Source organism: Elgaria multicarinata, chromosome 5 (genome assembly GCF_023053635.1).
Source record: "Elgaria multicarinata webbii isolate HBS135686 ecotype San Diego chromosome 5, rElgMul1.1.pri, whole genome shotgun sequence".
Taxonomy (NCBI): domain Eukaryota; kingdom Metazoa; phylum Chordata; class Lepidosauria; order Squamata; family Anguidae; genus Elgaria; species Elgaria multicarinata.
This window is the reverse complement of record NC_086175.1, coordinates 90,334,145-90,357,141: the sequence shown is the minus strand read 5'-3', so window position 1 is coordinate 90,357,141 and position 22,997 is coordinate 90,334,145. Positions and strand designations below refer to the sequence as shown.

The 22,997-nt window shown below is 42.3% G+C and overlaps 1 protein-coding gene and 1 pseudogene across 1 annotated transcript in view; both read left to right on the top strand.

Annotated features, from left to right (window-relative positions):
- The window catches only part of PTGFRN (prostaglandin F2 receptor inhibitor), a 95,540-nt gene extending 76,943 nt beyond the window's left edge, over window positions 1–18,597 (top strand). The window contains exons 7-9 of the mRNA XM_063126790.1: window positions 2,560–2,667; window positions 13,315–13,620; window positions 15,254–18,597. Coding sequence (XP_062982860.1) covers window positions 2,560–2,667; window positions 13,315–13,620; window positions 15,254–15,420 — 581 coding nt within the window. The 3' untranslated portion in view covers window positions 15,421–18,597. The remainder of the gene's footprint in view (window positions 1–2,559; window positions 2,668–13,314; window positions 13,621–15,253) is intronic.
- Window positions 4,050–7,734, top strand: LOC134399361 (fascin-like; annotated as a pseudogene).
- Window positions 18,598–22,997: the final 4,400 nt, after the last annotated feature.

The following is a 22,997-nucleotide window of genomic DNA, read 5'->3' as shown; positions in this document are numbered from 1 at the left end:
GCCTGTTTATGCATAGAACATCCTAAAAGCAAAGTGACACTGAATTGGAGGAACGGATTCCATCAGTCTTGTTTTAACTATTGGCAGTAACCCCTAGGGATGTGCTGTCATCAGGGACATGAGTTTGGCTTCCTCTTCTCCATTTATAGGCCGATAAGGCGCTAGAAAATGCAGTAATTCCCTCTTAACTTGATACAGGATTAATTTAATGCAGCTATTTTTGTCTGAACTGGAAAACATGTAGAATAGATTTTTGCTATGACACTCTTCCTATGTAGGAACTGCTGTATCAGTACAGAAATTTAGCAGCATCTGAAGAAGAAAACATCCCTCTCTCACATGTAAATACGTGAATTAATGCGATGGTCTTGAGCTGTGTCATTGTGTGACTCTATGTAAATAGTTTTTTTGTCTTTGTTTTTGTGAGCTTTTCTTGTTCATCCTCCTTATCCCTCACCCCAGTTACTGAGATAAATTAATCTGGCACTGTATCATACAAAAAAGTAAATTAGGAGAGAAAATTAAGAACACCATGTTAATTTTGAATATGGCTGGGGAGTATTCAGCAAGGCAGTAATTGCCTCTACTATAGTAGAATGTGTTCACAGCCTTGTAGTAAATGTCTTTGTGAGGGTAGAAAATTCTACATCAGATTTTCCTTGCTTTTTACATCTTACTAATAAAAAAAAGAACACCTCTTTGCAGTACAGAAGTTTGACTTCTACGGCTGATTCAGCACTGACCAAGAAAACATAACGTTGTTTGCAAGCCACTAACATCCTTAACAGAAACTTGCTTTCCTGTTGCTTGGATCCCTTGAGAATACTGACCTGACTATAAGAAAAACAGCACTTACTGCCATACTTATGCAGCATAAGAGAGCCTAGAAAGATACACAAAGGCTAGGGCCAAACTACATGTTATATGTAATGTAGGAGCATGTCCATTTTTCTTTTTCAACCAGAGGGTGTGATTTTCAACAAAGGAATGAAATAGTGGGAAGGGTCCTCCAGAGGTGACTCTTCCATTAGGCAAAATAAGGTGGCAGATGCAGGGGGGGCGGGGGGGGGACCAATGGCAAGGTGTTGGACCTAAGTGTGCTGCATGGCCTATCCTGTGCCCGTAAGCTGCTGTACCTGCTGTTTTCGTGTTCAATAGAAAATGCTACCCCATCAGCAAGGCACAAGTGAAACAAAAGTCACAAGTGAAACAAAAGTAACTGTTTCATTGGCCAGTTTTTTGACATAAGTCAGACCAGGACATTGACAGAATGAGGAAATTAGGCAAAAATCATGGCAGGGCGGTAGAACGTGGGGAATTTAGCACAGCATCTCCAGCAGCTGTCAATTGCTCCTCCACTCTTGAGCAAAAGCCACAGTATTTTTTTTTTAAAAAAAGACCGGCGAATGGAGCCACAAAAGGGGGCAGGTGCCAATATCTCTCCTTTTTGGACATCCTGGAGACTCAGAGGAGTGTTGAATGGGAGGAGGACACTCACAAGTGTCAGTTCAACACCTAAAAGTGAGTGAATTACATTGCCAAGTGGGAGATGTTGTCTTTCCCACCCCCTTGATGCTCTTACTGTGCACACGTTTTCTTCTTTTCAGGGCTTCTTGGCTGCATAAATGGGTTCCTGCCATCCCTTAGTATGATTTTTTCCTCAGTCCTTGTCAACTGTGTGCAAATTAGTCTTATGTGCAGTCTACCTTGTCAGTTTCCTTGTCTGTTACGTACTTCAATTTGGTGCTCCTATTGACAGCTGCAATAGGGAAGGACATTGACAAGGCAAAACTACACCTATAGGACAGGCGAAAGTGCAGTCGAGCACCTGCAAAAAAATGGGGATGATAATAATAATAATAATAATAATTAATAAAAACATATTTGAATAATACTGAAGTACCACCCCCCCAAAAAAAGGTGGTGAACAGTGTTCAGAACAGGGAGGGGGCCTGAGGTGAGGAGACTAGATTGGTTCTGCCACCAATTTGCCTGGGATACATGCTGGAGCCAGATGGAGGACTGAGCAGGAGAACAGGCCATGGCAAACACGTTTGTCTGTCCATCATAATGTGGGTTGTTCAACAAACAATCCACCCTGGCTTATTTGCAAGGTGGCTTAGTGTGACGTGCGAACCCGCCTATTGGAACACTTGGTGCTGAATGACAAGTGTGTTGGTTGCCTAATTTTAAAATGTAGTTTATGCAACTTCACACAGTTGCAACAACTAATGGCAATTGGTTGAATAGTTTATGGATATGAGTCACAGTACAATTCTTCTGTATTGCATATGTCTAGAAAGCTGCCTGAAGAATGCTGCAGCTATCCTGCTGTGTACCTGTTTGAAGCCTCAGAAATCCTCTAAGCAGCCTGTTGCTTACTACCAGCATAAAATATACTTTGTCCGTCAATGTGAGGGACTATTGATCAGATGTAATTTATGCATGTATGTTGGGTTCCAAAGAGCTTTGCATACTGAACTAGACTGGCTGGTGGGTAGCATACAAAGAGACACGCAGAAAAAAATGAAATAAAACAGCTTTTTCTTCTCTTTGTAGGTCCTGTTTTTAATATTTCGGTGTATTCAGATAATCCAACCATTTATCGAGGTGAATTGGTGAACTTGATTTGCATCATCACCATTGAAGGGACGGTACTTGATCCAGGTATGATATGAATTTGTTTTGGATGATCGTTGCTTTTTCTCCCCCACCCCCACTTCTTTGTTTAAAAAAACTGGCAATTCAGGATGTCATATGCTTTCAAATAATATTTGGAATTAAGGAACACCAGTTCAATGGAAAATCTGTAACATTGACCCTTTTAATCTGCATATACGTGATTTGCTAGCCTCACCCTTTACTGAACATGTTATAGTCTGAGTTGGATCATAATTAGCAGCTGTTTGTAGAAGCTCCAGCAATGGCTGGTAGAGTGCCAGTTTCATAGTCATACCAGGGAGCTCTGGATCTGACTTTTCTATGAAAGCACAGATGGAGTTGATGGAACCCTAGATCTTGTGAAGTCAGCAAGTAGACCCACAGAGGACCCTAGTCTCTTAAAACACAACACCTGCCACAATTTTACACTTGGCTATCCCCTGTTATGCATGCCCTCTCTACATGTTGAAGCGGTCTTTCTGTTTACCCAGCTGTCAAAACAGAATAAAAACTGCAGACAGAAGCATTACTGTGAACAATTGGAAATAGTTCCCGGAAGACACAGGACCTTTTGGGGTTGACTTTTAGCCATCTTTTGAGACTGTTTACAGTTATTGCCCATCTTAATTCTGGTTAAGAATTAATTGCTATTGACTAGATTAGCAATGGACTAAGATTTTTCTTTTACTACAGGGAGTTCTAAAATGTATCACTTGAGAATGGAACTATGTTGAATTGCAGGCCTTGAATATCTAATCTAGGAAAAGTAGTACATCTGAAAGTGCCCATATAATATGAAAGTTCCCATATAAAAGAAGATTGCTGTGTTTCATGTGGCAATATAAAATTTTACATTTAAAAAATCTTCTGTCTTTCTCTATGGAAAATTTTTATCCTTAATAATCACTATACCTCTTGTGAACACACAAAATCTAGTATATTTCAGAGGATGCTTATTTGAGGGAGCTGTGTGGTTGTTGTGGGTATTCAGCATACAAATCTGGGCTTAGCTATTTTCAGTTAAGCTGTGCTGCTCACCTATACAAATGTAATTTTGATGGGTGTTTATACTTTTTTAATACAATATGTTGAGGACACATCTAGGGCAAACCATTCATTCTTCTTAATCCTTAATATTTTTGTTGATACGTTCAAAGTGCTTACAGCAAATATTTCAAAAATCCTGCTCTGCTGAGGGAAACCAAATGCTCTTTTGTCTCTCAGCCTGTTTCTTTCCTTAAAACTTAAGATCAATTTGTTCAGTGCATGCAAGTGTTGGTCCTAAATCAGCATTTAATTTGCAGACATGATACTATAACATAAGGTAGTGTACAGTGAAACTGTAACCCCCGTTTCATGAGTTGTTGCATCATGCGAACCCAGTGAGCATGGTTCATGTGAAAGTTAAACAACTCCCACATAACCCATGGTCTTTTTAGCCCTCACATAACCCATGCTTGCTTGGTTCATATGACATGGCATCTCCCCATTGAGTGGGGTTGTATGATTCAGCACCATGGCTTATCATGGATTAAATAACCCACAACAAGCCTCAGAGTGCTGTCTGAACCTGGTTATTATGTTGATATTGCTCCATTGCAAGAAGCCTACAATTTGACAAGGAACTTTATAATCCTTAAACTAATAATTTAGATTGTGGTTGCTTTGCCCCATCCTAGGGATGAGTGAATCAACTGTTTCTAATTGGTATTACTTCCTTATGTGTTAACCCATACATCTGTTCCATACTGTCTCTGCATCAGGCTGCAATTTTTTAAAAAAAACTGCATGAAAATTTATATTTTAATGCATACTTTTAAGCATGTTTTCTGCTTAAATAATAGAATCCTCCATGGAATTCTATTGCAATTTTACTTTGAAATAAAGTTAAAAATAGAGGCATCAAAAGGCGACTTTTTATATCCATACAATATAAAACACAGCAAAGTTTCTCTCAATGCCTACAGTTTGGTATAGAGATTAGAGTGCTGGACAGTCAGTATGATCACCAACCCCTATCCATTACTTCAGGAAACAATGATTTTGCAGCTGGGGTAGCTTGACCATGCCTAGATGGATACTCACTTGTAGTGTCTGCAATTTAGAAATACTCACTTTCCTTCACTGTGAGAATTGGAATATTGGTGTTACAGATTTTTCATCTTGGCTTGCTTTCTGCTAAACAGAATCTATTATTAGGGACTGCATTGGAATTATTCTTTCCTAAGTTTTTGCCTTATGCTCTGACTTTATCTCAGGTTCAACAATAATAGCCTTATAAAGGCCTGGTAGACTTGGCAGAGTAGTTGTGCCTTCAAGCAACTTTTTCCATAGGTGTGTATAGTCAGAGAGCGTACGCGCGCACACACACACACACACACACACACACACACTTGTACGAGCAATAGAATAAAGGAGTCTAATCTTCTGCAAGCACAACTAGCAACTGCTTTTGGGAATGATCAAATAAGCTCTTTTTACTTTGTTTACAGTCTGGGAAAATTCTATATACCCTTGCTTAAATGTCGTTAAATGCATATGGTCTCAACATTGTGCTGTGCTAAAGGAGCTCTATTCTGTCAAGTGGAAATGCATGGTACCAAGCAGGCGGGCTCAGAATCATGAAGGCTGATTGACCAGGGAAAGTAGCTAGACAGCTTAGGCTTGCATGTCAATTCAAAATGTGCCTAAATGTGTGCTTTACATGTTGATTGCTGCCAGTTTCCCCCAAGGAAGGAAGTGTCATAGCAACATAGCTTGCCCCATGTATGCGATTTTATAGCTTAATTTATCACGGTTTCATGTGGCACTTTTCCCTCCCCTACAATGACACATTAGCAAGAGCTGCTCCAAAGTGTGACAGATACTGTAGAATGTCTTAGAATAGTAACTGCCTCCAGCCATCTCTCTTTAAAGTCCATTAGTATAAGAATTATACCAAATCCAACCAGTGCTTCTATTAGATTTCACCGCATCTTGCTTCTGACTGATGTTTCTACTGCTGCTTCTGCTTATGTTTTTATTGCTACTTTTACAGTTTCAGTACTAGCAAAGTGTCCACCAACTGTATGGAAATGTTGCCATAAAGATTGTCCATAAGTACAAGAAATGCAGGAAGGTTAATTTCCAGCATAGCAAGAGATTAAATTGAAATGAAATATATATTAACTGGCAGTGTTTTCTGGAATATATGCAGAAATAGTTGCCAGCTCTCATTTGTATTCACATGTATTTTGGCAGAAAATGATGCAATTTAAGATGAGATTGTTTGATGCAAAGGAGCTGTTAGTTAAGAGAGTGTCTCTCAGACTTTAGGGTGGAGAGCAGCCTTATGGCTTAGTAGCTAAATGTGGTGGTTTCCGACCCCCCCCCCCCATTAGATCACAGTGATGTTGACACAAACAGACACTTTTAGAAATGCATTGCAAAATACTTCCTGCTTGTAGCAATTACATGTGTGAAAACTGTAGCATGTTCAAGCATTTGCCTCAGCACGTGAAGGCTTAAAGTGGGTAGAGTTCCCGCTTTGTGAAGAGGGCTGCGCGAGAGGCAGGCAGGGCAAGGAACACCGCCAGGGGAGCGTGGTCTTGCAGCCAAGGGCAAACAAAGGTGACGCAGGCAAGCTACCCGCCTCTCTTTGTCTCGTTGGAGTCCCTCCAGATCCAATTCGGCTTGATCAACTGCAGCAACAAGTATCTGACAGCTGAAGCCTTCGGCTTCAAGCTCAACGCCTTTGTGCCCAGCTTGAAGAATAAGCAGATCTGGATGCTGGAGCCCAACAGCGACAACTTATTGATGGTCTTCCTCAAGAGCTACCTGGGCCGCTACCTGGAAGCCGACAAGGACGGGCACGTGTCATGCGACAGCAAGGCGCCCATGGCCGACTGCCACTTCCTCATCATGGTCCATTGCGACGGCTGATGGTCAATGCAGTCCGAGCCGCACAAGTGCTACTTCAGCAGCACCAACGACTGCCTCTTGTGCTTCATGCAGGCCGTGTCGGCAGCTGAGAAGTGGAGCGTGCACATTGCCATGCACCCGCAGGTGAATATCTTCTGCCTGACCAGGAAGCCCTTCGCCCAACTGAGCGCAGCCTGCAACAAGATCACTGTGGCCCACGACATGCCCTGGGGGTGGACTCTCTCATCACCCTCATCTTCCACAAGCAGCGCTACAGCATGCAGACGTGTGACCACTACTTCCTGCACCACAACGGTGCACTCGTGGACATGCCCGTGCCCATTGCTGGCTACACGCTCGAGTTCCACGCCAGCAAAGTGGCCTTCTGCAATGCTGAGGGCAAGTACCTGGCCCCCTTGGGGCCTAGTGGCACCCTTAAGGCCAGCAAAAGCATCAAAGTGGGCATGGATGAACTCTTTGTCTTGGAGCAGAGCTCGCCTCAGGTCATCCTGCACACCAGCAACAAGCGGAACGTCTCCACCAGGCAAGGGATGGACCTTTCAGAATGAGGAGAGCGATCAAGAAACCTTTCAACTGGAAATCAGTAAAGATACCAAGAAATGCACCTTCAGGACTTTTATTGGGAAATATTGGACCCTTACCTCCAATGGCAGACTGCAATCCAACGCCTCGACTAAAAATGCCAGCTGTGACTTTGATATTGAGTGGTGCGACTGGCTCATTACATTAAAGCAGCAAATGGCAAATATGTTACAGCAAAGAAGAATAGACAGCTTGCCGCCACCGTGGAAACTTCCAGTGAGATGGAACACTTCCTCATGAAAATGATTAACTGACCGATCATTGTCCTCCGGGGAGAGCATGGCTTCATTGGCTGCAGGAAGGTGACCGGCACCTTAGATTGCAATCGCTCCTCTTACGACGTCTTTCAGAACCTACAACATCAAATATTCCACTGGGAAATACTAGATGGTTGGCAATGAGTTGTCCGTCACCACCAGCAGCAACATGCCAGTGGTCTTCATCTTTGAGTTCTGCGACTACAGCAAGGTGGCCATCAGAGTCAATGGGAAATACCTGAAGGGTGACCACACCAGTGTCCTCAATGCATCCGCTGACGTGATCAACCCCTCCCCCCTCTGGGTGTTGTAAATGCACTTCAGCTTCCTTCCTTCCCTCTGCTCTGTGCTCTCTTCCTATCCCGCCAATTTCCTATCTTCTCTTTCGGTTGCCAATTTGTTTTTGTTTTTTGTGGGTTTTGGTGATGGGTTTTTTTAATGTTCTGGTGTATCTCTTATAAAGAAAGGGGTTATCTTTCAGACCAGCCTGCTGCTTCTCTCCAGCTGTAGAATTGGGGGTGTGTGTGTTGATCTCCTCTTCCCTTCATTATGTGAGTCTCTCTTTAAAAACAGGGAAAACGTAATGAACCTGCAGGAAATGGTGCCCTCTTATCTGCATAGATTGTTTAGTGGGTGCTGGTTTGTAAAGGTGAGACACCAACCCCTCTCCCATTATCTCTGCCTCTGATCCCACCATGCTTTCTCTCTACTAAAGTAGGATCGTTCCCTTCAATTGGTATTGGCACCTCCCCACACGGTGGTCCCCAGCAAGAGCTAGTATTGAGCTGAGCTAAGAGGCTTTTGAGTCGCCACAGTGGCAGCCCGATGTGGTGGAGGTAACCGCTATTCAACCAGCTTCCTCACGCTGGGGTAGCACTCTGGATTAGGTTAGTGTTCTTTCTCTCTCTCTCGGCACTCGACAAAAATTGAACTACCTCTTTTCTCTAGCTAAAGCAGATAAGAGGTACTCTAAATATCTTGCCACCTCATGAAGTTGGGGGGGGGGAGCTGTGTGTGTGTGTGTGTTTGTGTGTGTGTATGGGCAATGGTGGTGGATAAGTCAGAGGGTCAGTTTAGAGACAGATGTAAGCTGGCCAACAAGTGCAGTCATAGGGACTAGAAACTCGTTCACGCATGTACACACAAAACGAGCTGCTTTTGGAGGGTTGAGTGTTGGCCCTGTCCCCTACATCTCAGTGCACATGCACATGCCGTTGTGTTGAATCACAACTCTGAAAGGGAGTTCTATTTGTATTCTCTTGATTGTGCATAGAACTCTCCATGCGATCTCAGACCCTGCCGTATCGCTGGGAAGGAGACTTTGACTACTCCGACCTTTTTCCCTCTCTCTCTCTGGTGTGATACACTGCTTTAGGGAGTTGACTATATTTACTGACCCTTTTGCTGGAATTGCTATTGATTTATATACTGGTATCATAAAATATGGAGGTACAGGGCACCAAGGAAATCCACATTAAAAAAGAAGAAGGACCAAGCCCGTTATGCTCCCGACACCATGCCTTTAGGATACACAGAATCACAAGGAATATCCCCAAGTGCCTCTCCACCTTTGAGAATATAGATTCTTTCTGCACAATCCTTCGTATGTTTAGAAATAAGTCCTACTGTATTCAAAGGCATACAGCTACAGCCTCAGTGACTATATTGAGTTACGTACCAAACAGTACTGACTCAAATGTATTAGGTTATAATATCCCATACTACAAAATATTCCTTTTCTTTTGTAATCAAAATTGCAAAATGACATTAAGATTTGATATGTTTAGAGTTTACTCTCAGAAGTGTTGGGAGTGGGGGGACCTTGAAATAGAAATGCCTAGAAAGCAATTGTTTTAAAGAGTAACTCCTTCTTTTATAGGGTGCATATGGGAAGGTGAGGAGGGGGACAAGAGAGGTTGCAGGTCAAGACATGCTGATCTTCCCTGTGAGTTAAGTCTCCCAGAGTGTTCAAGTGTAATTGGATCAAGTTAGTCAGAAATACGGGGCCTAGAAATGAAATGGATAGAAATGTGGGTAATGAATGGCTTGAGGGATTGGGAGTAAAGTATCTGGGACGCTTCTATCCCTCTGGGCACAGACGCTGATAGCTGATCTGGGTGAAGATGGATATATCCCATCTGTTGGATATCTCAGTGATGGGTCTTGGGCAGTTCCTCTGATTGGCTGTCCATATGACTTTTTTTAAAAAAATGTGCACATGTAGTTTAATTGACTTCCCTTCAGCAACAGCAGATGCAGGGACTGTGCAGGATATCCAATAAAAATGATCCTATTATGGCTTGGCACAAGGCTTGGGAAGAATGCTTGCTTACAGTATCTTTTTGATCTTCAACAGAAGGTAGGATAACATAATTGCAAGAAGGACACTCAATCAATGGCTTAGGAGAAATTACAGAATCTCATGGCATTGAAGAATATGTCTGGCAATCTGTGCTAAACATACAGTTCTCTGGGTTGCATTGTATTTGAGGCGAGGAAGGCAATTTCTGTGAGTAGCACAGGTCCAAGTCCTCCCTTTTCATTCCTAAAGTGTATCTTTCTGCCTCTCTATATGCTTGGTGAAGATTTGACTTGCATTCCCTATAAACCAGTGTGGTTGCACAGCCAGGTAAGTCTGGTATGTCCATAATCACCCCCAGTATGGAACCTTAGTGGTTTAGTTTTTTAAGTTTTTTAGTCCCAGATGTAGATGATAAAAAGATTAGCAGCTTTATTTGAAAGCTTCCTCCACCTTGGCAAAAAATATTATGTTGCCTTTACATCTTCCATTGCTCTATATTTTCATACGATTTTATTTGGCTGCTGTTTGACTGTTTTATTTGTTCCTTTTTGATATATTGTGTTTTTTATGTTTAATGATTTACTGGGCATTTTATCCTTAGTCACCATAAACGTTACACATGGAAAGACAGGAAATTTAATGAAGAAATAAAAAATAAATGCACCTGCACAAAGTTTCTTTCCCAAATTTATGTCTCAGGTATAAGTACCTTTCCAAGTCCAAGTCAAGTTTATTGTACTTAGCAACCAGCCACCATACAGCTTCACATAGATGTGTTATATTCATTCATTCATTCCCTTGGCCTTTGTGCGCAAGAGCAGGGCCAGCACAAGAAATTTGGCAGTTCTGAAAGTTGTATATTTTTAAAAATCATTCAATAAAAAACACCGTTTTTTGAGGGATGATCTTCCCTTCATCCGAACTAGCAAAGGAAGGATATAAATTTTCCTAATGTCTGAATAGACTTTGTATTCTAAAATAAAGTGGGTGATGTCTTATAAAGTAAAAAGGTTGCAAGGACAACCTCTGTCTTCCTTGGGGATACCCTGGAGGCGCCCCATACAGTCTGCCAAGGGGAGTACATTTAACCTTGCCCAGGAAAAGGCTGTTCTCATCTTAACAGAGGGTAAATCAACCAGATATTTTGGAAGGTTAAGGAAAGAAGGGGCTACATGCACATAAAGCTTATTAGATGCGCAACTTGTAATTTCAGCCGTTTGAGACTGCATTTCAATATCTTTAAGATGTTGCAACAGTGCTGACTTTGCTCCATCATAACCCAGTGACAATAAAAAGGGTGTAGAAAGTAAGTACCTTTCACCAATCTGGGTAACTTAAAAAAATGGGTAAGCATCATGGTATTTCAGTGTGTATCTATTAAGGCCCTGATCTGCACAGATGGGGCAAGAGCTATTAAAGGCCTTCTCCTATCAAGGACACATCCACTCTATTCACAGATTGCAATAATGACCTTTTGGCTCTCGAATGGAGTCTGACAGATGCTCTAGGCATGACTGTAGTAAATCTACTGTTTGTAGCTCTCACACTTGTTTTCCAGCTTGCAGTGGGGCGCACTAGGACATTCACTGGAAGGTGGTTGCAATAATTAAACTGCATCCTCAGCTACCAGCCTAATGAGGTTAAAAGTGCAGATCTGCTAATGGATTTATTATAATCTTGCACATTCTACAAAAAAAAATACAGGATATGCTGATGGACTCTGACTACCTGTCATCCAGTGTTAGAGATAGAAGTCAATGCAAAGACACTTGAGAGATTAGCCCCTTAGTGAAATTGGTGTAAAGCACTTGTTCCTAATGACACACATCTGAAGTACATATATAGGTAAAAGGTGATCTGAATCAGGGGCAATGCATACTGGAGAGCGAGCTTTGCAATGGCACAGAAATTAGTATTAGTACCTATGAGAGGTCGTGCCCATACGTAAGTTGCCTAAATTTTAGGGGAATTTTTCTGAACAAAATGTTACATAACTTGCAGGAGTGCTACTTAAGGAGACAGGGAGGGCGTTGCATGTGCACACCATTTTTCAGACCTCATAGTAAATGAACAAGGTGAAATGAGGTTCAGGGAGGAATTTGGAGAATTTCAATGAGACTGAATATTTCATATTTCCCCATCCCTATAGTTGATGCAGAGGCAGTGAATGCTACCAGTGGCATTTGGTGGCTCTGATTTTGTTGTGGCTGTGAATCCATTCTGAGTTTCATTCAGAACCAGCCAGAATTCTAAAAGCTATGGTGCTGAACTCTTAACACCAAAATAGGTCTGGGATCTTGGATAGTCCCTTTAGAGTTCTGGCTGGTTCTGAATGAAACCCAAATTGGATTCACACTGCCACCAAAATCAAACCCACAGGCCTCCTTTGAATACTAAGCATAAAATCAAAAAAAGCATAAATACAAACAAGAATCAAAACTTGCAATAACCTCAGGATTAAAAATATTTTTTACAACTGAGAGGCCCAGACTTGAGTTGTATAAAAGGACTGGGCAAACTGATAAGTATTGACTTGATGCCAAAAAGATGACAAGAACGACGCTTGGCAAACCTCTGGGAAGGCTGTTCCATAAATGGCGTGCCACTGCCCCCCCCCTCTCTGGTGGCACTCTGAATCCAGCATTCCTGCTCCTGTTCTCATTACTATGCTTTCCCAAAATTATGCAATGTTTTTGTATCCTCTTTTTGTGCTTTCCTTATAAAGAACAGCTTAACTATATGTCAAAAACATGGAAAACAAGGCAAGAATAAACACATAACTGGCCTTTAGGAAGCAAAACTAGAAATCTCAGAAGAACCCACAACAGTCTGTGGGTAGGGCTTTCACTGTGGTTGTCTATCTCTGTAGATAGAGACTTATTAGTAGAGTTTATTGGAGCATCTGGTTGAGTCCATGAGGGCAGTGGACCCCCTTGCGTCCGGCCCTCACAAATCTGATGGGCTAAGTTAGAGGTGCACAGCCATCATGATGATGATGATGGTGGTGGTGTGTGTGTGTGTGTGTGTGTGTGTGTGTGCGTGAGAGAGAGAGAGAGAGAGAGAGAGAGAGAGAGAGAGAGAGAGAGAGAGCAATCATGATGCTGTAGCAGTGCTGGGAACTCAAAAGGGTAGCAATAAGGAATGCAACATGGGATGATCCAGATCGAGCTTGGGACTGTGCAATCTACCAGGACTTTTGGAAATGACCCTACCGTTCATGACAGAGGATGGGGACAGGAAAAAGGGAGTGTGGCCACATCACACAATGCTTTAAAGTTCTCTTGCTTTTCCGTCACCCTGTAACAAAAGATCTGGCTAGCACTGCCCCACAATGCTGCTACAGATGGAGCTTCTTACACTAATTATCTTAATCCTTTCTTCTGTACCTGACAAGCTTAGAATTGAGGCTATTGCTTTGAAATTAGAGGCCATACGTTGCTGAATGCGGCTATGCCTGTGCAGTTGAGTAAGCTCTGTGAAGAGCAAGAGGAATTTCTGAACCTCCCTGACATTGTATAAGAACTACTTTTAAAATGTTGCATTGAGTGATAACTACCCTTATATTGGTTTTGTTTGTGTTTTCAATTGCAGATGACATGTCTTTCGATGTCTCCTGGTTTGCCATGCGCTCAATCGCAATGGACAGAGACCCTGTTTTCCTAGCTTCATTGGATCGGAATGGGATAGTGACCCAGGCCAGAAGAAATGGGAGTAGTGATGTCAGTTTAGAGAGAATAGCCCCCCTGGAATTTCGACTTAGAGTTCATGGCTGTGAGGACCAAGACTTTGGCAACCACTACTGTTTGGTAACTCCCTGGGTCCAGTCAGCTGCAGGTGTCTGGCAACGGGAGATGGAGATCAGATCTAAACCAATTCTTGTAACTGTGAAAATGGATGGTAAGAGTGCCACCAATATTGTCACATCCTCAGTTGACGTTGAAAATTAATGTATACATTTAATCTTTTAGCCCACAAACTTTCTGCCACTATCAATTTTATGACTGGCTCTTGAGGGGTTTCCAATAGTTCTTGCACTAAATGGTGTCCCTGTGAAAAGCAGGCACAACTACTAGAGCGCACTTGCAGAATGGCATGCAGTTTGACTTCTTATAATACTAGTGGCCCCATTTTACAAACATATTGTTGTTTCACAATACTGTGCACCACTTAGCTGGGCTGCTAACCGGTGCATCGTATCGTGATCACATCACCCCAGTCTGCATTGGTGGCTAATTGTTTTCTGGGCACCGTTCAAAGTGTTGATTTTAACTGTGAATGCTCTAATCAGTTTAGGGCCTGGCTATCTATGGGACCACCATTTTCAGTATGAACCTGTGCATTTATTAAGATCAGCAAGGGAGGCCCTTTTGAAGACACCTCTGCTTGTCTATTTGTGGGACATCTGAGAAAGAGCTTTCACCTGTGTTGCTCTCAGGCTCTGGAACACTCTTCCTTTGGAGTTGTGACTGGTCTCCAATCTCTCTGCATTCAGGAAGGGGTTCAAAACACTTCTTTTTGACCTGGCTTTTTGAACTGTTATGGCTTCTAAGCTTGATTGTTTTATCTTCTGATTTATTTGTAAACTGCCTTGGTTAGCTTCAGAAGGGCAATATAGAAATAACATTAATAAATGCATATTTTTCTTCCTTGGCAAGAAAAATGCCATTTCAAGTTCATAATTAGCCTACAGTAAAGTACTGTTCAGTCATATTGGTGTCTGGAGCAGTACATTTTATGCACATTCTTCAAAAATATTTTCCTTCCAGGCCACTGTGTTTTGCTGACTTTCAATGGTGGTTGTTTGATGCTTAGTCTTCATGGCAATTGGATCACTCACTTTGTTTATTTTAATTAGATTGAAATGGAAAAGTACAGCCAGTTGATTGTTCAGTTGCTTAATTGGAAGTCTCCTTGTATGGGTCTTACCTTAAGATTGGGGCAGAAGTTTTAGATAATGATGAATAGCAATAGCTGACAGACTCAGCATTTTGAGTTTTTCCAGACAGAACCTGGAACTCCATTAATGCCTTTGTGAACCTTCCTTGCTGACTCAAATAACAAGGAATTTGGGAGTAAGGAGATAATGACCTGGTTTGTATGATCAAAAGAGCCCAGCTTGCCAGGTGGGATTTGAATATTCAGTGCCCTTGGCACAGCTTGACATGTTGTGCGAACCCAGTGGCGGGGGTTGTATAAGGGTTACCATCTCTCACATAACCCATGGTTTGTTATTAGGTTATGTGAGGGTTGTTTAAACTGGCCAGAACCTCCACTGCCCAGATTCACATGACAAGTCACAGCCAGGCGTTGAATATTCAAACTGGCTACTGACATGTGTGACAGCCCACCATAATTCAATCATGCAAACCTGCCCAATGTTTTCAAAAGGTAACAAGGAAAATCATTTGTTTTCTAACCTGCACATAACCAGGTTTGAAATGGCTCCCTTGACTTTGTGCCATGAAGAAATGTTTGGCCTGTCTCTGTGGATTGTGCATAACAATATTTTTCCTTCCTCTCTCTCTCTCAGTGCTGAATGCTTTCAAATATCCACTGTTGATTGGCATTGGCCTGTCCACAATCATTGGACTCTTATCCTGCTTGATTGGCTACTGCACTTCCCGTTGGTGTTGCAAGAAAGAGGTACAAGAAACCAGGCGAGAGAGACGCCGACTTATGTCTATGGAAATGGACTAAACCTGAACCTGAGAGGTGGATGCACACATTTTTGGGAGGGAGGCAATTTTGAAAGGCCCAAGGCTACACACACTTGAGTGTGTCAAACCAAAATGCCCTGACAACAAAACTCATCTGATCTTGTCCTGGACCTACAGCTGCTCCTTTTTCTACCAGTGTTTCACATTGAGAGCACATGTCATGTTTGTCAGCATTTAGCTCTTCTTCCAATGGCACTTTTTATGGGGGTAGTTTTTTTCGCGGCAAACAGTTCCACAGTGTCCTTCCAGCAGGCCTTTAGACAATACTCACCATCAAAATTTGTATTCTTAAAATATTTTTCCCCTTGGTGTTTAATAGGAAAATGGAATCAGAAGAGCTCAGAGAAAATAACTGTCTTCCTTATAACTAGCTGACTAGTTAACATCTCTAGGGAAGGAAGGAAGGAGGGAAATGTTTTAGACATATCTAATAAGAAAATACCCCTTTTTATTGGTGGAATTGGAGTTGATGCTAAGATAAATGTGGATTGTAGTCTCTGAAATCTTTAATTTAAAAATGGTGCTGATTTAGCAGCCCTGCAAACTGACTCCTTGGAAAACGGACAGCAATACAAACCCACCCACCCTTCCACTGTGCTTAATATAGTGTCCACTATTATTATTCTGGTAAGAGGTGTTTGAGTCTCTGTGCCCTGCTTGTTACTAAAATCTCAACGGAAAGTGCCACCAGACTTCACTATGCTGATGGATTTTGTGTAATGAACACGTCACCCCTTGAAACTGGATGGAGACTGCTAGATGTTCTTAAGTAGATACTGTACCATCTAACCCAGTGACCAGAAGGTCTAGAATTGAGGTTGAAATTCTCCTTATCCAAGTATTCCTAAATTGGGGGGGGGGGGGGAATTGGTTGATCGCAGCTAGTAGTGTGCTATGAGCTTTCAGGAAGTAAGGTGCACCATAACAGAGACTCCCATAGATCAGCAAACAAGTGACTAGATCCACAGCTTGCTCTCGGGAAACATACACACACAAATTGTGAACCGCCCAGAGAGCTTCGGCTATTGGGCGGTATAAAAATGTAATAAATAAATAAACAAATGCTTTTGAGGGCATCAACTAGACTTTGACGATGAATTGGACAGTGTCTGCAATTGTAACTCAGGGTAAGGATGAGGAGGAATGAATTGATGTGGGGGAGAATGCTGCTTTTCTGGATATATTTTTTCTGCATGCCACAATGCCAAAGCCTATATAATACAGTGCATTCTTTGCCCCCGTTCAATAGGATTGCAATAAATTATCATCATGGGACTCTTTGTTGCTGTAGTAGAGAGACCTAGACCTTGTCTTCCACATACCCTTCTCTCAGATTTAAGAAGCTGTCCCTGTGATTTAAAGCAGCTTCATCTTCCAGCACAGCTGGTATTTCTAAGCAATAAGAAGTCAGATCACCGGCATATTACAGAAAACATTACGCATTAAACATGCATGACTTGACTCAAACTAAGACTGAAAATTCAAGTAACAAGCAAGGAACCATCCTGCTCTATTGTGCTTTAAGTTTAAGAGCAAATGCAGTCAATCTGCCAAGTTCATTGGTTAATGTGACTTGAATGGGCATGGTACACATAGTGGCATGCAGAATGTTATGCATTGAGACAGACCAATGTATGACATTTCCTGTTTATGGTGGTCCATTTTTCATAGTCATCTGAAGGCATGGAGAATCTGCACAAATTATCAGTTTGTGCAGAGTTATCCATTCAGCTTGCATTGACTTCAATGTACATTTATAATTCTTGAAAATCCATCTTGGCATTAAGCACATGGACTAGAGCTTCAGATTAACTGTAATCTGTAATGTCCCTTTGGGGAGCTTCAAACCATAACCATGCTAGGGAATTGTCCATTTTAACTATGCAGTATCTGCTTAATTATGGACTTATTTGGTGCCACTTTTCAGCAATTATGGTGCTGGCCCATGCCCTTATTTACCTGATGTGGTTAAGACTGTGAGTACAGCTAGGTTTGCAAGCTTTAATTCTGGGATATCCAAATGGAGGTTTCTGAAAGAATTTTGACCCTGAGAGCTTTAGGAATTCACTGGAAATCTGCAAATTCATAAGGTGTGTAAAATCAACATAGTTGGAGTCATCCAAACGGCTTAGTAAATATGGGCCTTTGGTGGGGGGGCTTCTCCAGGAGAAATTGCGTTGTACTTGACATTTAGAGCATTGCCCCAGTTGGCTTATATTGTTTAATCTGGTATACCACCTATCTAGACATCCCAGACATCTATATTAACATTATGAGCTAATATTTTACTTGCTTTTTCCACTTTACAAGTTCTGATCTTTTTTAAAAAAAAATGTGGAAAAGAAACAATTACCTAAAGCACAAATTATCATTTCATGCATGTTTTTATATCTTGTGTCTTTCTGTTATCACATTTTGAGGAATACACAAACATATTTAAATGCAATAATTATGGAATAGTTGAGCCCAGGAAAGTTTAATTCTACTTAAACACTTGTTGCACGCTGACATTGTCTCTTTGAGGAAAGAAACTCAGGGTTATTTTGATTCAGGGATTCCTTGCCTCTGACAGCAGGGTTCCTGTCCCTCAAGTTGTTGTCCACTCTTCCTAGATCATGGGGGAAGTTATTTCCTTTGAAACTAAATTTGGCCAATAGGTTATAACTCTTCCCTTTTGATTTGAGGTGATGCTTTATCCCTCGTACTTAACTATACCTTGAAGTAGTACCACTCCAGCAGTCTCCTTCCAATTGTGCCAATTTTATATTATTCCTCTTTTTTAAAAAGTAGAACTTCTGTCTCTAGAAAACATTTGTCGCTCCTGTTTTGTGTTAACTCAGAGTTGAATGGGATTCAGCAAGATATTCAGCAGTGCTTGTCAGAGTTGCAATCATGGAATCAACAGTCAAGTATTCTAAGGGCTTCTGTCAATTCTGATTACTCTCTTTTCCTGCTTCCAGCTCACAGTTGGGAATTCAGGACACTTGGAACTTTAATCGGGTATAATTTCAAAAGTAACTTACTTAAAAGGCCGGAAATATTTTTGTTCGTTTTGAAGAGAGGTTTTAGGCACAGCTCTGGAAGCTTTTAAAGAAATATGTTCAGCACGGCTTTGGAAGATAGGAGTTGGACAGTTATAATGATGCTGTGTAATGTGTTTTTTTACATTGAAAATAAATTGTCTTTTTATAAAATCTTGTGTGTTTATTATGTGGAACTAACTGAAGGCTTTTTCTTTAGATGTGGTATTCAATGGACCTTATGGTTTCCACTAGACAAATTGGTGTATTATCCCATTTTATACAAGGGAAATGAAATTGTGATGGCATTGGTCTATGCAGTAAATTGCTGGAGTCAAAAGTACGAATTCTGTAATGCCGATTTTAGTTCTTGACCAGTGCTATTATTCTGAGTGCTACTATTTCATAGTGGTTTATTATAATCACCCTAAAGCGATTCAGATAGTCTTGTACCATTTTTTTGTTTTGGGTGGTCCTGTGACCACTGGGGGAAACGGTGGCACTATGGCTGTGCTCTTATCATTACTGTAACTAGTTTGAATTTTTTCCCATTTGTAGCTTCTGATAATTTGCAGTCATTGGGCAGAGACAACTAAATTCCCAAGATAATTAATTCTCTAGATGGACCAAATCGAGCTTGTTGTTCGTTTGTTTCTTTTTCCCACCAACTCTTCAGAGGGTCCCAAGTGCAACTCAAACCATTTCCGTATCTGTACCTCAAATCAGAGCCTAATTTAAATGTCTGGAGTCCTCTTCCACTTTCTATCTCAGGACTGTAACCAAATGTAGACTCTGTGGCTTGAACATCACCCACTTGTTACCTCCACCACCACCTTTCCAGAGAACCCAAACCCTTGTACAGTGTTTTCTGACCTTTTGAGTTGGCCTAATAAAGATATTGTGGTGATTTGGGCTTTGGAATTTCACTTATACGATAGTATGTTCACATTGTAGAATTTAACAGTAGTAAGAAATTGTCCTGAAAATGTACCAATGTACTAGGGGTGTGCACGGACCCCCCCCCGATCCTCTTTGCGCCCAATCCGCAAATTGCGGATCGGGCCCGCTCCGCCTCGATCCGCCTAGGGGCCGCTCCGCTCCGGAGCTCCGGCTCCGGCTCCGAATTGGAGCTCTGCAGTGGCGGGGAGTAGCACCAGGTAAGGCCCCCCTCCCTCTTACCTGTGTCCGTCGCAGCCCATCCCAGCTTCACTAGAGCCCACGGCTCAACCAGGAACTGTAGGCCCCGATTGCAGCCTTCACTTCCTGGTTGAGCCGCGGGCTCTAGTGAAGCTGGGATGGGCCGCGACGGATGCAGGTAAGACCCCCTTACCTGGCTCTGCCACCGTCGCCGCACGGGCGGCGGCGGCAGGGCCAGGTAAACTCCCCTCCCTCCTATCCCTTACCTCCATCCGTCCGCTGACCTGCAGCTGGTTCAACGGAGCCCGAGGACTCAAACAGGAAGACTAGGCCGCAACTGCTGCTTGAGTCCTCGGGCTCCGTTGAAGCAGCCGCGGGTCCACGGACGTATGGAGGTAAGACCCCCCTCCCCCTTGCCCCCTTACCTGGCTCTGCCGCCGTCGCCACACGGGCAGCAGCGACAGCAGGGCCAAGTAAACCCCCCTTACCTTTTTTTGCGGAGCTCCGGATAGAGGCGAAGGATCCGCCTTCACCTCGATCCGCTCCGCAACGCTCCGCGGCTCCCCCGATCCTCTTCGCCTCCGCCTTAAGCGGAGGTGAAGCCCCCCGATCCGCTCCTGCTTCTCCGGTCTGAGGAGAAGTGGAGCACATCCCTACAATGTACCTCTCGGCTTTACATAGGTTCACATTCTATCTATTTCAAAGCTGAATTCATTGCATTGACATTTTTGGAAGAGCAGAATAGATTGATTTGCTTGTTTAATTTCCATCTTGGTTGCAACATCATTGAAGGAATGGTCCTCAAAGTGTGTGAAAGGGACTGGTCTCAGCCAGATTTTACTACTATGTTTAAATTACAATTCTGAAACCCCGATAAGTTGAATAAGTTGGTAATAACTGAAAGTGCTTGTGTAACATTGGAGGTAAGTGGACATATGTTCTGATAACTCTGGTCATGGCATGTTTCCCTTCTTAACCAGAACTGCACATGTACTTACATTCTCTGCAAGATGAGTAGAACTGAAGGCATGTCCAAATCTGCCTCTAAAAATCTTTCAAGGGACTTTGCAGATATGTGCTACACAATACACACATACACAAATTTCTGTCCCAGTCATCTGTCTTCGCTTTTCTCTTCCCATTCCTCCCATCTCCACTTCTTTTTTCTGATAGATGAATTACCCAAATGGCCGGATGCAAGGGAGGGCAGAGTGCCTGAATTATTAATGGCTATGTAGAAGAGGAAACTTAAGCCCGGGTGACAAATGAGTAGAATAACCCATGGGTCTCAAATATGAAATGACCTCGTGATCAAAATAGTGTGGCTTCTGTCATGGGTAGGGGAAATAATTCCTATGCTTGACAGATACTTGGGAAAGACTCAGACCCTCCATGCTCTAGAGGAACCCACTAGATCCTACAACCTGACCTACAGGCGCTTGTTGCAGCTAATTGTCCATGATAAGGACAATTTTGAGGGGTAAATTGGGTGTTAATTTTATTGAGGGGGCTCTTCTAACCGTTCATCATGTCACTATAAGTTACTAGACATTTCCAGTGTGAGAGTTCTTCAAATTCCCTTAGCTTCCCAGAGTCCTATATTGAATATGAAATATTAAGAGAGATCTTGAAAATGTGATGAAGTATAATCCTATGCCAAACATTCGGGGCAGCACACTTGCAGGGGGAAAGCACAAAGGCAGTTTGGTTCTAATAAACTTCTGACTCTTTAATCCACTTGCAGCTTTTGGGAGGGTCCGTTTGATCCTTCTGGCACGAAGATTGAATGAGGCCTAAGATGCACAAGCTCCTCTACAACTTCAAGCCCTACTCTATTTCAGACGGGGTTTAAAACCTCTGTATTTTTACAGGTCTGCTTATGCATCTGAAAGCTTCCTCTTTCTTTCTTTCTTTCTTTCTTTCTTTCTTTCTTTCTTTCTTTCTTTCTTTCTTTCTTTCTTTCGAATTTGCTGATCCAGCCAAGCCCCTTTCCGAAACCATATACATGAATGAATATGATAAAGCAGAGTTCTGATCAGAGGCATTTTTTAAAAAAAGAAAACTCCAGGCTTTCAGACAAAGCTGTTTTGAATTTAATGGCCCTTGTGAAATGGAAACAGCAATCTATGAGTAGTCCTTTCCAAGCAAACTGCATTTCAAATTTCAAAGCAGCAGCAGGGAGAGAAGCCAGTTTCTGTTGGGTGTGCGGGTTCTGTTAACCATCTAAAACAGAGACGTTGCTCGTGGGTGTACTCTATAAGTGTATTGTCGATGGAAATGAAGCTGGAAGCGAAGAAAACTGCTAAAATCAGATTTAGCAATAGCCTTGATTTGCACATGCATGTTCTCCACTTGGTTATTGCAACTTTGAAAGCAACGACTTACATGTGTGGAAATGGGCCACCGCAGCTAAAACACCACAGAGAGAACTCCGTATCATCTTCTACGACCCCCAAATCAATGCTTTTCAATGGCTCAAACACCAAGCCGAATGTGTGGGCTACCAAGTTGAGAAGCTGTGAACTTGAAATGGAGTCCATTTCAGGTTCACAGAATTTCGGGTTTCATCCCTTTCAAGTTTTATCAGAATTCAGTTTTATCAAAACGCTTTCTTTCTTTTTTTAAAAAAATAGTAATTATTTTAATATGGTATTTGTATTCATTGAGCCTGTTCACCGCTCTGAAATCTTGGACGTGGAGCGGTATACAAATATTGTAAATAAATAAACATTCCAGCTGGCCTATCTCTGTACAATTCCTGACGTTTTTTAATTTGCTAGATTTACTGTGGCAATCTTCTATTTTAATTATCTTCATCATTCTGCTGCTGCAGCAGCTGAAAACAAAACCCTGCGATCCCCTGCCTCCCATTCTTCTCTCTCATGTCGCACCACACAACATTCTATCCAGCCACAATTCACAGGCTGACAGATAAACATATGCTTGCACGCTTATGCATACAGCGAGAGACACACCGAAATACCCTGGAGTGGTGGGGGGAGCTACCTTTCCAGTCTTCACATATGATGTTACTTGAGATCCAATTTCAAATAGTTTCTAAATGATTGCCCACCTTCCTCCGCTTGTCTTTCGTTGCCTCTCGTCAGTTAAAAGCCGTCCTCTCGACTGCTGTGTCTGTGCACAGCAATGGTTTTCTTTCTGATTTTTAAGAGGCCGTCGCTGTGCCTTTCTGTTTCAAAGCTCCTACCTCTAATGCCCAGTGCCCTGTTCTGCACCTTTTAGTGGGTCCACAAGGACATCAGAAGATTTCAGTGTACAGGTTTAGTGGCAGCCTAGAAGCACGTGTGATTCGAACTCCCAGCTAACTTCAGTTAGTCCAAAATAGAGGCCAAAATAGGCTATTAACTGGGACTAGTTGATATGATTATGTGATTTCAGT